At 32.3% G+C, this 15,639-nt stretch overlaps 1 protein-coding gene and 1 non-coding gene across 2 annotated transcripts; both read left to right on the top strand.

The window, feature by feature from the left end:
* Window positions 1-1,276: 1,276 nt before the first annotated feature.
* On the top strand, window positions 1,277-3,840 carry LOC107461867 (histone deacetylase HDT1). Its single transcript, XM_016080419.3, has 10 exons — window positions 1,277-1,473; window positions 1,728-1,801; window positions 1,894-2,108; window positions 2,291-2,310; window positions 2,403-2,447; window positions 2,534-2,697; window positions 2,922-2,996; window positions 3,086-3,176; window positions 3,386-3,509; window positions 3,598-3,840. The coding sequence occupies exons 1-10, from the start codon at window positions 1,461-1,463 to the stop codon at window positions 3,653-3,655; spliced, it is 879 nt and encodes a 292-aa protein (XP_015935905.1). The 5' UTR covers window positions 1,277-1,460; the 3' UTR covers window positions 3,656-3,840.
* A 1,448-nt stretch (window positions 3,841-5,288) lies between these two features.
* Window positions 5,289-5,371, top strand: TRNAL-UAA (transfer RNA leucine (anticodon UAA)). Its single transcript has one exon. It is a non-coding gene; the product is annotated as a tRNA-Leu (tRNA).
* The last annotated feature ends 10,268 nt before the right edge of the window (window positions 5,372-15,639 follow it).

Genomic DNA, 15,639 nt, shown 5'->3' with positions numbered 1-15,639 from the left:
CAGTAGCTCCAATTCACGACTTCCTTAGGTCGCTATCGCTTTGACTGCAGCTGATACCTCGTCTGTCTCGTCTTACCGCAACACCATCTCATTTCATATCCCTGGTTTCAATTTCAACCCCACCGTAAAGATCCGGTTGACACTAAAACCTGGAACATCTACCCGTGTAACTGCATCGCCTTGGGTTGCATGCAGACCCTGGTTCAAACCTCTTCGTTTTACCTATTTTGATTTTTTCTATTGGTCTTTCGAATTCTTACTTCATATTTGAACCTCACTTCTAATGATACTTTGTATGTCTGCAGGTGGTTGAGTACTCCAGCTCGAATTTTATTCTGCTACCTTTGCCACTGCATGAGCTAGACGATTTCCTTTCCTGGGAGTCCAAGTCATTTCTTTTTCAGGTAAATTCTCCATTAGAATTTGAATATCTTAGATGATAGCCAATGCTTCTCCTATGGTTGTCTTGGATTTAATTGTTTGAATGAGCTTTAAGTTGTTTGATTCTATTAGAATTTTTTTATTTGTAGATTGTTGACTATAATTAGTGCTTGCCTTATTGCTTGGGCTTCTGCCACAGTACTTGAGTTGACTTGAATCTTTTTTGAGAATCCTAATACAATCCTTCTTTTACTGTCTCTAATCACCTCAACTTTTGCACATGTTCCATTGACCTTTCTAAAGGCAGCATCAACATTCACTTTTCTAATTGACTTCTATTTTCTGTGTCTGCTGTTTTTCTATTAATTTTCAATAAATTATCTCTAGTTCTCTTGTCCTGTTGATTATCTAACTAGGATTCACTTTCTGTTGTTGAAAAAATTTGTTGTTTTTAATTGTTCATATCTTCTCATATGAAAAATTCTAACTTACTAATCCTCTTTTTCTGATCCTCTCCACCTCCTACTCTGATCTTCCTTATGCATTCCAGCATTCAACTTCCAATTGAATTAATTGTCTCAACTGTTGGGATTTATTGACATTCCGTCCCGAATCATGTTGCTCTCGCCCAGTCACATAGCAATTTAGAATTTAGGTAATTGACAATCTTTTTATTTATACTCTCTGTTGATCAAGTGGTTTTTTTCTTGGGTCTGGACTGTAAAGCAGGCAGAACCTTAAAGCCTCCGATGGTCATTTTAAGATAACATAGTAGGCCCAAAATGGCCATATTTGTAAACTATCGCAAACGCAGAATAGGCCCAATAAAACTGCACCAAAAAAGAAACAAGAAACAAGAAAAACGAATTGAGAGGGGAGAACCAGAGAAGATTGAAATTCGATCAGAAATCAGAAAAACCCTAGTATACTCAAAACCTTGCCATATATATAGTCACAAAACCCTTCGAACCTTCTTTCTCTTTCGGTAGTAGAAGTAGTCATTCTCTCCCAGCTCCGTCTCTTTCTCTCTCACTTTTGCTCCTAAAACCCTATTGCGATTCTTCCTCTCTCTTCATTCAATGGAGTTTTGGGGTAACATGCTCTGTTCTTCACACATATAATTTCCCTCACTAGAAATGATTTCTGAATGCTAGTTATCATTCGTTATTTTTAGCTGAAAATAATCTGATTTTAAGTGTTGCTTTTCCCTTTATATGCCGTACATATATTTCTGTTTCTGTAGCTTTTATTGTGTTGAACTTTATGCAATTTGTGAGAATGCTTGTGTTAGGGTTTCTTGATTGGACCGTGGTATGATTATTTGTTAGCTTTTTTTTTTAATTCAGGTGCTGAGGTTAAGGTTGGTGAGATTGTTAAAGTAGACAACAAGGAATCTGATGTCTGCATACACCTTTCTCAGGTTAGGGTTCTGATTGCTTGGTTCGGTTTTTCTACGTTTGTTATGTGTTTGGAAAAAGGCTTATGATCGGTTTATTGTGGTTTTCTCTATAGGTTGCTCTTGGTGAGTCCAAGAAGGACAAATCCAGTGAGCCTGTGGTTGTTTATTTGAAAGTTGGAGAACAGAAATTTGTTGTGGGAACCCTTAACAAGGAGAAGTTTCCTCAAATTGCTCTTGATTTGGTTGTTGAGAAGGAGTTTGAGCTTTCCCACACTTCCAAGAACGCCAGTGTCCACTTTTGTGGATACAAGACACCTGTCGCTGATGAATATCCTTTATGCTCCTAAATTATTATATTTGAAATTGCTGGTCTTTTTTACCCATAATGTTTTACACAACTTTGAATGCGTGTATCTATTTAATAGAATCTAAACATGCAACCTTAGTTTCCGTATATTTTTGCTCAATCTTTTATTTTTCCTTAACTTATGATTTGTTTCCTTCTATCACTGAGGAGGATGATTTTTCAGGTTAGGTTCAAACTGTCACTTAAACTTATCGCATGTAACATTTGAATTGGAGTGTCTGCTGAAATTTGTTGTATTTTGTCTGACTTGTGCAGACGATAGTAGTGATGAGGATCATCCATTGCCAGTTGCACAAAATGGTATATTCTTCCTCTCAATCTGCCAAATATTTTTCTGTTTATTAATGTTACATGGATAATTAATTAATTTATAATACTTGTTCTAGGAAAAACTGAAGTAAAAGTTGAGGAAGTAAAGGTTTCTCAATCTAAAAAACCTGATGCTCAGGCTGGTGCATCAAAACAAGTAAAGGTAGTTGAACCAAAGAAAACAGAGGATTCAGACGATGAATCTGATGAGGATGATGAAATTGACAGTTCAGATGAAGAGGTATTTAGGATTGTTTAAAATAATCATAAGATGCACATTCTGTAATCCGTAATTTTTTCATGAACTGCTATTAATCACTATCATGTTAGTTTTGTTCTCCTTTTGAGAGTATTTTTACATATAGGTAAAACATTATTATTCACCTTGAATGAATAGATGGTCCTTTTTTTATTTCCTTGGTTTCAATATTGTCATTGCAACAATTATGCCATTGGTTGTTCTAGATGGAGGATGGCGAGAGTGATGAGGAGGGTGAAAGTGATGAAGATGATGATGAGGAAGATACCCCACCCAAGAAGGTAATCATATATTCTGTATTCTTTGTATAATTTGCGTCCTTGTAATAATTCGTTCACGAAATGATATATATATTTTTTTTAATTTGAAGGTGGACCAAGGAAAGAAGAGGCAAAATGAATCCGCGACAAAAACTCCTATTTCTAACAAGAAAGCAAAAAATGCTACCCCTGAAAAGACCGGTGAGACTTGTATATATAATATTGATTGATATTTGTTGGATAATTGGTTTATTTATAAAATGTTTCCTAGTGTGTTTGCAATGCATAGTTTGGTGTTTTGAGTTGCCCAATTGAAATTTGCTTAGGATTATAGTTTGTTCTTTAGTCGTACATTTTCCATATTCTGGATTTCTGATAAAACAAAAAGTGTTCGTTAAATTTTGATGTAGATGCTAAGAAAGGTGGCCATACAGCAACTCCTCACCCAGCAAAGAAGGGTGGAAAGACTCCAAACAGTGATGGCAAGGACACTCCCAAGTCTGGTGGACAATTCCTCTGCAAAAGTTGCAACAAGTATGTTCTCTTAACCCTTGCAATAATTTGAAATTGTAGTTTTGTTTAAAGGAGTAAATTGTTAATTGGTTTTCATTGTTTTATCCAGGAATTTCAATTCTGAAACTGGTCTCCAACAACATAGCAAGGCTAAGCATGGTCAGTGATATTGGATTTTAAGCTGATTCATTTGGTATTTTTGCCGGATATATTAGTTTCGTAATGTAAGAACTTTAGGTATCGTTGGTCACATTTTGACCTAGTAAGTTATTATGGGGTTCGCATGTTTGAAAGTTTTGTTTTGACATTGCTGGGCGTCACAATTAATTTCTTTAGATGGTTTTCTGCTTCATATTTTGATTTCTTTTTCTATATTTTATGCCAATATGATTAAACAGTCTTGCTTAACGTAGGCACATTATCGTTGATGGGAAAAAATTATCTTATAATATTTCTTGATTTCATAATTTATTGAAGGATTTAACTAAAATATGCTAACAATATAATGTATAATAATGAAAAACATTTTAAATTTTCAATGTATTCAATACGTTTTAAATGTGTATATATACTTATTGGATAACTTTATGTTGAAGTTTTTGTGTGGAGAATGAAGAGTTTATAATTTATCTGAAACTAATAAAAATTGAATGACAGGTACTTAGTTATTTAATTATCTACGAGAGAATCTTTATTTTTTCACTATTTTTTAACCAGTGTGCATCATATTTATTGTCAGAGCTTTAGTCATATATATATATATGTATTAAAATTTGATCTTTGGATCCATATTAGTAAGACCTTAAAATGAACTAAGCTGATATAATCCACACGCGTTTTTCCTCTGTTCAATTTAATCTGAACCCAACGTACGATTCAGCTTCTGTAATTAGATATGTAATTGCTCAGTACCAAATAATGAGTAATGTAAATCTGCCAGAGCTGAAATGTATAGACGACGATTTCAACTGTTAGATAATGAGTTGCTTATCATTGTACGAAGTTTACCCTAATAAATTAAATTTATATAACGATATTTTTGGGGTATTTATATAACTAATTTAATGTTTCGTTTCTTTGTTTTTTGGTATCAAATGTTCCGTTCCTATATTCTTTGAGTTTACAAATGAGGGCTTTCAAACCCAATATACTAATAGAAAAATAACACTATATTTTCTCCCCACGGGGTACTGGCATAACACAATGGACTCCTATGCAATCTCGAATTTGTTTATATATTTTAATTCTAATTCAAACTGATCGCCTAAAAAGAAACTTTAACCCAATTTTACTTTATTTAATCTTGCAAGTATAATTGGGGCTGTGAAAGGTCATAACAACTACTACTACTACTATTGACTCTTTTTACTAGTAAATTTGGATTACAACAGTAATGAGCAAAATAACCAGGAAAAAAAAAAAAGCTTAAATGAGCAATGAGCAAGGCGCAATGCTTAAACACAAATGGAATAGGGCGTTATCAAATTAAGTAGACCACCGCCAACTAAAAGGGAACAAATTTATTACATTGTTTCTTGCTATTAAAACGTTCGATCAGGAGTTAAAACAAATAACCAAATTAAATTAAACTACACATGAATGAGATATAACTAACTAACCAATGGGCTAACGGTCTATGAAATGTTCTATCGAGTTTATTGCGGACATTGAGGCTTTTTATTTCACCGTGGCTTGTGGTGTGTGTAGACTGTAGAGAATGAGAGATATTTTATATTAGAGCTAGGGTTTTTGGTAGAATATTATATTTATAAAATAAATTAGAAATAAATAAACCAACAAGCTGGTTTGCCCGAGAGGTTAAGGGGGAAGACTTAAGATCTTCTGCACATAAGTGCGCGTGGGTTCGAACCCCACAGCCAGCACTTTATAGTTTTAAAGCCTAAGTGTATTTGCTTTGTCAATTCTGCTCATCAAACCATTTTCCTCTCCCTCTACATTTTTTTTTTTATTTTCCCGTATGCATGTTTGATATGTTTTGGGAGCCTCACTTATATAAAAGAATTTGTAAATTCATTTGAAGAATACATATCTTATTAGTGCAATTTTTTACCATGTGCAATTATATCTGTCCAACAGATAGACTTTAAAGTCATATATACCTGAAAAATGAAACAATATTATATTTTGTGCGTAGGACATTGAAGGGGTGTTTATTAGTTTATAGCAATACCCACAATTGCAATGTGCTATCGCTCTCTTTCGTTCTAACCAATTCATATGATAAGCACGCCACAATGTTTTTTTGTGTCCCACAATGAAATATACTTTGAGGCCAGTAGGACCCATGTGGTCCAATATATTTTGTTATCCCACACTATACATTTGTTTCCACTTCTATTTCTCTGCCTTCAATGTCTATGATATATGAGATTGTTGTAACTACATATATAGCCTAAAATTTAGCCAAGCTTTCATCAAAATCACATCATTTTATTTACTTTTTATTACATTTTCATATACCATTAAACTTATCAAGATGTAATTATTAGGCTTTAAGAATGGTTTATGTTGAGTCAAAAATTGATTTGGTTTTTTGTAATGACAAACATAATTAATAATATCCTAATGTACTTATTTTTTTATAAATATTGTAGGTATTAATAGATTGAGAAATAAAGATCACAATCAAACAATCTATTATTCAAACAAAAGAGCTCATGATTGATTATTTATAAGCAAAAATCGGTTCATATATAGAGAAAAAGTTGTTGCACATCGGATATAACCAAAGAGGGAAGGATTTCCTCTTCAATGCTAATGGCTACAACCATTAATGTGTAAATGACTAGTTTGATCAAATTAGGATTGATTCTAATGTTAAAAGAAAATTTCATTCAAGGTAGAAGTAACTTTTCAAATCATATAAATATCTTTATTTTCTTTGTTTTTGATTGTATTCATACTTTTTTATTGTCTAGATCTAAATTTATATTGAGAGATATAAAAGATAAAGAGAGTTGATAAGAAAACAAATAAATAAAGTAACATGAATTGAAATTAATAAGAAAGATACATTAAAATGGAAATAAAAACAAAAAAGATAGATTAAAATTGAATACAAAGAGAATCATTCAATTTTTTATCCAATTTTTTGATGCAACAAGAAAGAGAATTTTTAACCTAACTTGTCCATATCATAGTTTGAAAATTGAATCGAAGGGACTCTTCAACCTTCTACCTAATTTTTTGTGCAACAAAAGAGAGACTCACTCAATCTCATTTATTCACACCATGGTTTCATTACAAAACAAAACAAAAAAGTACTTTGACACCTCTAATCACTCAATATTACGACTACAATAGCTAAAGAAATATTTATAACCTCTTGTTTAGGTTAAAATAAAGAAAACCTTAAAGCTCACAAAATAAAAGCCAATCTAGTAACTAAATAAATAAAAATCAAAATATATCAAAATAAACTAATATCTTTTAAATAATATTTGATCTTTTCATATCACGAACATGTAAAGTACGTATCATTCTCCCCCTTTTCAAAAAAGATTCGTTCTTGAATCTTGTGACTAAAAAAATAGTATATGAAAAGGAACAAATATAAAAAAAATAATTTTTTTGTATTTTTTGTATTTTTTATTTTTTTTTTGTACTGTATGCTACTTTTTATTTTTTTTAAATGTAAAAGCACGATAAGATAATAATAAAATATAAACAAGAAAGACAAGAACATGAAGAAGGACGTGAGAGACACTTGACTTTTTTTTTTGGATACAAGAACAACATACATAAATTAATAAGGATTATCCAATACTTGAGTTTTGATACCAAATGATACAAAAAAAATAATAAACAAAATGATATGAATTGAAATTGAATAAGAAATATATATTAAAATTGAAATAGAAATAAAAAAAATAGGTTGAAATTGAATACAAAGAGAATCGCTCTATTTTTTATCCAATTTCTTGATGGAACAAGAAAGGGACACCTCAACCTAACTTGTCTATATCATAGTTTGGGAATTGAATAGAAGGGACTCATCAACTTTCTACCCAATTTTCCATGCAACAAGAGAGGGACTCACTCAACCTCACTTGTTCACACCATAGTTTCATCACGAAACCAAAAAAAAAAGTGTTTTAGCACTTCTAATCACTCAATACTACGATTTTTTTCAAAGATAATTATTTTTATTCCTTGAATAAAGTTGGTCCAAAACCGGACATCACACATAATAATTGCCCACATAGAAAAGTTTCACCAATAAATTAAACAACTGTGTAGTAATGAATGAAACTGGTAAGGTCATCTTCAAGAAGGGGAAATGAAAAGGCAACGGGTCGTGCACTCCTCCATGAGCTTTCGTGCAGCGTGAACAACTTTTATCAGCAACTTTCGCTTATTTTCAAAACTTGCTCATTTCTGAATTTTCAAATCTGACATGCCACGTTAGCTACAAGTTTCTTTATCTCCTTTAAGTCTCTTCATCCTTTGTTCTGATTTTGTAATTCTTTCCACAACCACCAAGGCTCATCGATAACTGTTAGAGGATGAATACCCAATAGCCTCCAAGCTTCTACTGAATCTGGACAAACTCACAAACAATGTGAAGTCGATTCCTCTGCTGAGTTACATCGTGGGCAGATAGGGTTAACTTAGGAGATTCGAGTGTGGAGCTTTAATTTGACTGGTAATCCATTATGCATTAGCTTCCATAAGAATTTTTTTTTATCTTGGGTTGGCTTTTAAGACTTCATATTCCTGACCATATGAATTTTTTTTTTTGCACTGGATAGGAAAAAATTCCACTAGAAGATGATAAACTTGAAATGCAATTTTATAACCAGATGAGATTGAATAGCTTCCCTTCTTCTCCTTCATTCAGATAATGTAGTCTTCTTCTACAATTTCTGTGTTAATAATTGCCTCTGCTATTGCTGGATTAAAATGTTCTTTTATTTTTGTTTGATTATATTGTCTGTTTAATAGCATTAGTTCTGCAATCCATTGTGGAGTGTATTTTGTACTTGCATTAGTTATAGGTGTTATGACAGTAAACTCTTTTACCTATGAATCCTATGTAATACTCATTATGCTGTCTCGTCTTATTCTCCAGAGAATACCTTTTTCCAGAAATTTTTCGACCCTCCAACATGCTCTTCCAACCCCATGAGGGTTTGGTTCCTGTCTCAATCTGTAGAAAACTAGAAAATCTGTAGTATTTACTTTTATAAAACTTAAAAATCAGGAAATTAGGTCTAGTCAATAGTCTCCACCTTTGCTTAGCTAACATATCAAGGTTGAAGGCTTTTAGATCATTGAAATTCAATCCCCCTTATTCTTTCGGGCTACAAGTAATTCTCCAACTTATCCACTACATCCTCCTTTTGCTTCCCTTTTGTTCCCACCAGAATTACAGAATTGCCCTCTGAATTTCTTCGAGCAGCGTTTTTGGCAACTTGAAACAGTTTAAGGTGTAAGTTGGTACAGCAGTTGCAACGGCTTTTATTAACACCTCCTTGCCACTTGATGAAGGTAAAGCCCTTTTTCAGTGTTAAAATTTTTGTGTAACTTTATCTTTTGTGTAATTAAATGTTGTCCCTTTAGACCTTTGGATGTCTGATGGGAGTCCTAAATATTTGTATTGATTGACAGTATGAGGAACTTGGAGTATGTTAACTAGAAAATCTCGCGTATACACTGGTGTATTTCTGCTAAAGAACACTGGTGATTTATCCAAGGTGACCTTCTGACTACTAATCTCTCATAACTCGGTAAAATCTGAATTAGTTTCTGACAATCCTCTTTGGTAGTCTTACTAAACAGTATTGAGTCATCTGTAAAAAATAAATGATTAATTTTGGGACACCAGTGATTAAGTCTCAATCCAAAAATTTTTTGTCTCTGTTCTCCTCTGTGGAGCAGATGAAAAAGTCCCTCTGCACAAAATAGAAAGGTTGGGAGAGAGGGGGTCGCCTTGCCGCACCCCTCTATATGGTTTAAAGAAACCATAAGGTTGACCATCCACAGTAATAGAATAAGAAAATGTTGTCACACACTCCTTAATCAAGTTCACCCATTTATTACGAAAGCCCAACTGTCTCATTATAGATCATGTGAAAGACCATTCCACCCTATCATATGCTTTACTCATATCGATCTTTAGAGCAAAATCATGACTCCCATATTTCTTGTTCTTTAGAAAATGCATGAATTCATATGCAATTAATACGTTGTCACTAATCAGTTTTCCTTTAACAAAAGTACTTTGTGTATCACTGATCAATCTATTCATAATAAAAGTAATTTTATAAAACACACTACTAAGGTTTATAGGTCTAATCTACTTCATATTCCTAGCATTTGAAATTTTAGGAATTAATAAGCAAATATTTGTATGATTAAAAGCCTTAAGTAGTTTACCTCCAGAGGAAAAACTTCTAGTTGCTTTGATAACGTTCTCTTTAGTCACAACCCAATAAACCTGATAGAACTTAGCAGTGAATCCATCATCCCTAGGTGCAGAGAAGGGGTTGATAAAAAAAACTGCCACTTTGATCTCTTTTTCTATCACTAGTCTGACTAGCTTCCGGTTAGTTACTGCATCTATCTTCTTTGGAATATCCTGAATCTCTTCGGCTGGGTCCTTCGAGTTGCTTGAGGTAAAGAACGTATCAAAATATTTTTGGGCTATTTCTGCTATTTATTCCATCTCTGTTGCTGTATTCTCTTCTTCGTCCTCCAAATGCTGTATTCTATTTCTTTTATTCCTTGCTTGGAACTTGGAGTGAAAGAACTTAGTGTTTTGGTCACCCCAATTCAGCCAATTAACTCTAGATTTTTCTCACCAATATTTCTCCTCTTGGTCCAGAATTTCCTCCAATTCAGCCTCTAGATTTTGGATTACGATACCATTGGCATGCTCTCTTTTTCCAACCTCTTTAGCCAAATTCTTTTTAACATTAAGAATTCTGACCTTACAGTTAGAGCAGGAAGACTTTTGCTAATCCACAAGTTCATGTCTGCATTTTTTTAGCTTAGTTGCAAGCTGAAACATTGGTGAACCCTTTTTTCCTTCTCTCCAAGTCTCCTTCACAATGGCAATAACATCTCCCATTTCACGCCATCTTTCTTGAAATCTGAATTTTCTTTTAAACCTCCTCCCTTTCTTTTCTGTACTTAATAAAATCGGTCTATGATCAGATCATGTGACCTTCAAGTGCATGACCACAGTATTCGGCCAATCATCTCTCCAAACACTGATTGCTAAGGCTCTATCCAGCCTTTCCTTAACAAGATTTTCTCCGAATTACCGATTACTCCACATGAACTTATTCCCTTCATAACCTAAATCAATTAAACCTCCATTATTGATGAAATCATTGAAATTTTATATGAAAGTACTTAATTTTGCTCTACCACCCCCTCGTGAATTGCTTTGATTGCATTGAAATCTCCTATAACAATTAACTTATCTCCACCAATCTCCATAAGCTATAACACTTGTTTATATTGCTCAATCCTTCTCGCCTCTTTCGTACTTAAGTGCACTCCAATAACCTTTTGTTTTTGCCTTACTTGTTGCATCATATGTGAAATGAATAAAAAATGTCTGAGAATCTGAACTTGAATATTATCTTTCCACACTACCACCAGATCACCTGCCAACCCAGTCGGGTCCACTAAGAACATAGAATTATATCCTCGAAAAATTGTTCTTTGTCTTGCATAAGAATAAAATTTTGGGAGAATGAGATTTAAAAATTTTTTTGATGCTGTAAATTATTAGGAATTTTTGCAAACCGTGACAGTTCCACATTCCCATCTTCATGTCTATTGGGGTGGCAAATTATGGGCGGCACCCTCCCCCCTTTTCAACCAAATGTTGTTCTTCCGAGCATGATTTTTTATTTTTTGATCCTTCTTCAGCGTCTTCAAATAGTTGCTTAACCCCCGAAATTGATTTGAAATAATATTTCCTCCTTGCTATATATTTCATATTCTTCTTCTTACCCCCCTTATTACCTTCAGATTCCTCCCCTACTCCAATAGAAAATACATAATCCGAACAGTTTTTTTGTATTTGTTCAGCTCTATTTTCATCCACCTTCTCCTTGTCTCCAAAAATATGTTGATCCTCCAATGCACCTTCATTTTTTTCACTGTACTATTACCATTCTTTCTGCTCTGTACTTCATCTTCTTCTTCTCGCATCTGAGAATTATTATCCTGGACAAATAGGTTGGCAAAACCTTTGATTAGACACACCGGTATTGGTTTGTTTGATCTCTCTCTCCCTTCTCCAGTCTTGTTCCTCCAATTTGGGTGCGGATGTTTCTTTTGGTTCTCAATTTTCCTCCCAAGTTGTTCAGCTCGCAGTCAAGGTCCCCACTGTTCCTCCTGTTGACTTTTCTTCACCGAGTCCTCCACATATTGGCTGCAAGCTTTGATTTTATGCCCTACACGGCCACAGTAGTGGTAGAAGTTTTTAATTCTCTCATACTTGATCTAAATCTTTATGACTGTTATTTCTACCTGCAATTCTTAAAACCCTTCTCAAAGGCTTAGTTATGTCCAATAGTATTTGAATTTTGAGAATTGTTTCTTCTTTCTCTCTCATAGTGAACACATCAGCATCTATGACCTTTCTAATCGCCTCTCCCACCTTTTTTTCTAAACGTGCCATCTTGCATTGCTCAAGTAGTCCCCACATCTACACTCATGTGAGAACCAAAGTAAATTTCTTCTCATTAATCTCAATCTCTACTGACCACCTCCATAGGTTTAAAATATAATTTTTAAATAGCCACGATTCCCTTTTCTCTATTTGAACCAGGTCAATTTCCTTTTCAAACAAAAATTGGAATTGATTTCCTCTATGGTCCATCACCGTAAAGCCCTTTGGTTGTCTCTATATAGCATATAGCACCGATTCAAGAGTTCCAGCATTGAATAGTTTGTCTGCCATGAGTCTGCCCACCAGGCTCTTTGTGCATTTTTCTATTCCTTCCTTAATATCTTCATCCTCAAAGTGAAAAACCTGATCCTCCTCTTTATCATGTACAAACTTGTCGTGATCCTGATTAGCAGCCGAAGCTGCCATGGTTACCTTTAGGTACCCTACGAACAAAATTTGCAAAATTAGAATTTTTCTGCAAACTCTAGCAGAGCAAGAAAATAACCTTAGCAGCAGGGCAACTACTCAATACTACGATTACAATAGTTAAAGATGTATTTATAACCTCTTATTAGGTTAAAACAAAAAATCCTTAAAACCCACAAACATAAAATCCAATCTAGTAACTAAATAAACAAAAAATCAAAATATATCAAAATAAACTAATAACTTTTAAATAATATTTGATCTCTTCATATTACGAACATTTGAAGTACGTATAAAGAATTGTTCACATAAAAGTCAATTAATCTTTTTTTGAATGTTTTGATTTCAAAAGTGTATTGCGTTAGAGTACACTTTATTTTCCTTAATTAAGTTGAGTTAGTATCTAGACCATTTATTAAGTTTGGATAACTTAGGTAATTTAAGAGTATGAATCTCTTAAAATTAGAGATTATAATCTATCTTGATTATAATAAAATGTTTACCATTATTATAACAAAACTGAACGTAGATCATGTTGCATTTTGTGATCAAACTAAAATATATCAAAACGCCACTCTTCTCTTTTTCTATTTTCTTTACTTTTTGTTCCGTATATTCTAAACAACAAAATCGCAAACAATCTCTTAATACCAAAATTCTACATAACTTTTTTTTCAACTCACTTATACATATATATCCCAACATTTTTCTTCCACCCTTCAATTAAAGAACTTGGTTTCAGGACATAAATTAAGCTTTTATTTACACAGCTGCCAATTAGACAGCTCAGGAGAATCAATCTCGAACAATTACCAAACAATAGACAATAAGAGTAAAGAAGACAACTACTTCACAATACAATGTACTTTATCTTCAATACTGTAAATATTACTAGCCATACTTTTTATAACTCTAGGTTCCCTCAATAAATACCTTGACCAGATCTCTGCCATTGATGTGTAACATGAAACATGCATTGAATATATTTTAAGTATATATCATGTCAAATGTGCAATCTGGCAATTTTCTCATTGATCAATCTATACAAATTGCCACATGACTCTACCAATTTTTTCCATTTCTCATCACGTGAAATAAATCATGTCAAAGGATCATAGTCAGTCTTCTTTTGGTTCCTTGCCAAAATCAATTCCTTTATTTAATTAATAAAGGAACAATGCCAAAAAACATGAATCTTCTAAGGATATTATTGTGCTCGAATTAGGCCTAATAGACAAAGAATGCTACTAATATTTTTATAATTTTTCACTGAAATTAACATCTACATTTTGTCTTTCTTACAAATTTAATGAGAGTAATAATACTTAATTAGTATTTAGTACAAGAAGGTAATTCAACTAGACTGGTCATTTTATTTTAATTTTTTCCCTCCAATTACTTGCAGTATATTATATCAAAATCCAGGGGAATCTATTTAGAGCCACAAGAATACGGCAGTGTTACAATAATAATTGTCTAAATGCTAATAACTTAATGCTTATCAATATATTGTACAGCGTTATTATATGTATGTGAGATCTGAGTTGTATTAAATAGAATTTTTTTATTTTTTTTAAATGCAATAGATCTGAAGAAATTTGATGACATGGAACAATGGAACCAAGGTTGAAGCCCAACTTTGCTAATAAATAAAATATTACAGCGTAAAGAAGAAATATTAGTTGACTAGTGGTTAACAATGTGTTTTTATTTTTTGTTTTTATTTTTAGTGTTTTTGTTTTTTAGATTTTGTGAAAAAAATAAAAACAGAAAGTGAAAACAGAAAATAAAATTTTATTGTTTTTACTATTTTTATTTTTTTCATAAAATATAGAAAACAAAGAACATTAAAAATGATAATAGAAAATGAAAATATAAACCAAACTTATCCTAAACTTCATGGCCTCTTTATTTTTCTTTAGTAAGCTACGAACATGTATATAAAAAATCAACTATATGTATAAATATACATTAAAATATAAAATACATTAAAAATAAATTAAACAAATATATATTTATATATAAATATATAATGATTAATTTACTAGTTAATTTTTTGCATATAAATAATATTTTTTTAATCTGTTAGCATGGTCACTTTTTAGTATATTTTATCTGAAGTAAAGAACATATTTATATTAAAAATGTATTGATTTAGAAATGTACTAAAAAATTGGTAACCATGAATAAAAATAACAAAAGTAATAGTATTTTATTCATAGGGAGGATTAGAATGCATGTGCTTAAAGTATTTTAATCGGGAGATAAAAAAAAATTAGGGAAAATTTGTCACAACTCACAACTCATAAATGACAAATGATGTCACTTTGGCTTGAAGAAATCAAAATGACAGTTAATATTTCGTGCCATGGCAGGGTTTACACATGATTGGGCACGAGGCATAAGATGAAACATGAAAATGTTTACAAAAGGGTGGTACTTTTTCTTAATCTTTTAGGTTAAGCACCTAAAGGGTTGCATCATGCTTAAAAAGTTTGTTAACAAGTTAAGAGTGTGTTTGGTGTGTACTTTTATTTTTTGTTTTTATTTGTAATATTTTTTATTTTTTAAATTTTGTGAAGAAAAAAAAATTGTAAAAACAATAAAATTTTGTTTTCATTTTCACCTCTAATATATTTATTTAATTTCTATAAAATTTTGATATATAAAATATTAAAAATAAAAATACAAACTAAATTCCCCTTAAAATTGTTATAATGAGGTTATAATTAAACCAATTGGGTTAAGACAATTGTCTTAACAACATTGGATACTTGAGGCACAAGTCTTGCTTATGGTAAGAACCTATGTTTGATAGTGTGTGTACTGACAGGGTATAACAAACAGCATATGCTCAAGGGCATGTGATCTTTGGCCAAATGCTAAAAAATATTGCATGTGATCTCTTATCCGTTTATACCAGTTTTTATTTTATACGGCATTGAAGATGTGAACAAAAGCTGAAATTATGGTATCCCATGCTTTTAGCCTTATGTTACGTTTGTTGAATAACTAAATAAGAAAAAAAAAATAAAAGGTGGCCCACTTTATTGCAAATTCAAAATGAATTTG

This window comes from Arachis duranensis, chromosome 8 (genome assembly GCF_000817695.3).
Source record: "Arachis duranensis cultivar V14167 chromosome 8, aradu.V14167.gnm2.J7QH, whole genome shotgun sequence".
Lineage (NCBI taxonomy): Eukaryota > Viridiplantae > Streptophyta > Magnoliopsida > Fabales > Fabaceae > Arachis > Arachis duranensis.
Note: the sequence above shows the minus strand (reverse complement) of the source record. Positions and strands in the feature narration are given on the sequence as shown.

Coding starts and splice junctions, on each gene's coding strand:
- LOC107461867 (XM_016080419.3), top strand. Junction 1,802..1,893: donor TCTGCATACACCTTTCTCAG/GTTAGGGTTCTG, acceptor TTTTCTCTATAG/GTTGCTCTTGGTGAGTCCAA. Junction 3,177..3,385: donor TGCTACCCCTGAAAAGACCG/GTGAGACTTGTA, acceptor ATTTTGATGTAG/ATGCTAAGAAAGGTGGCCAT.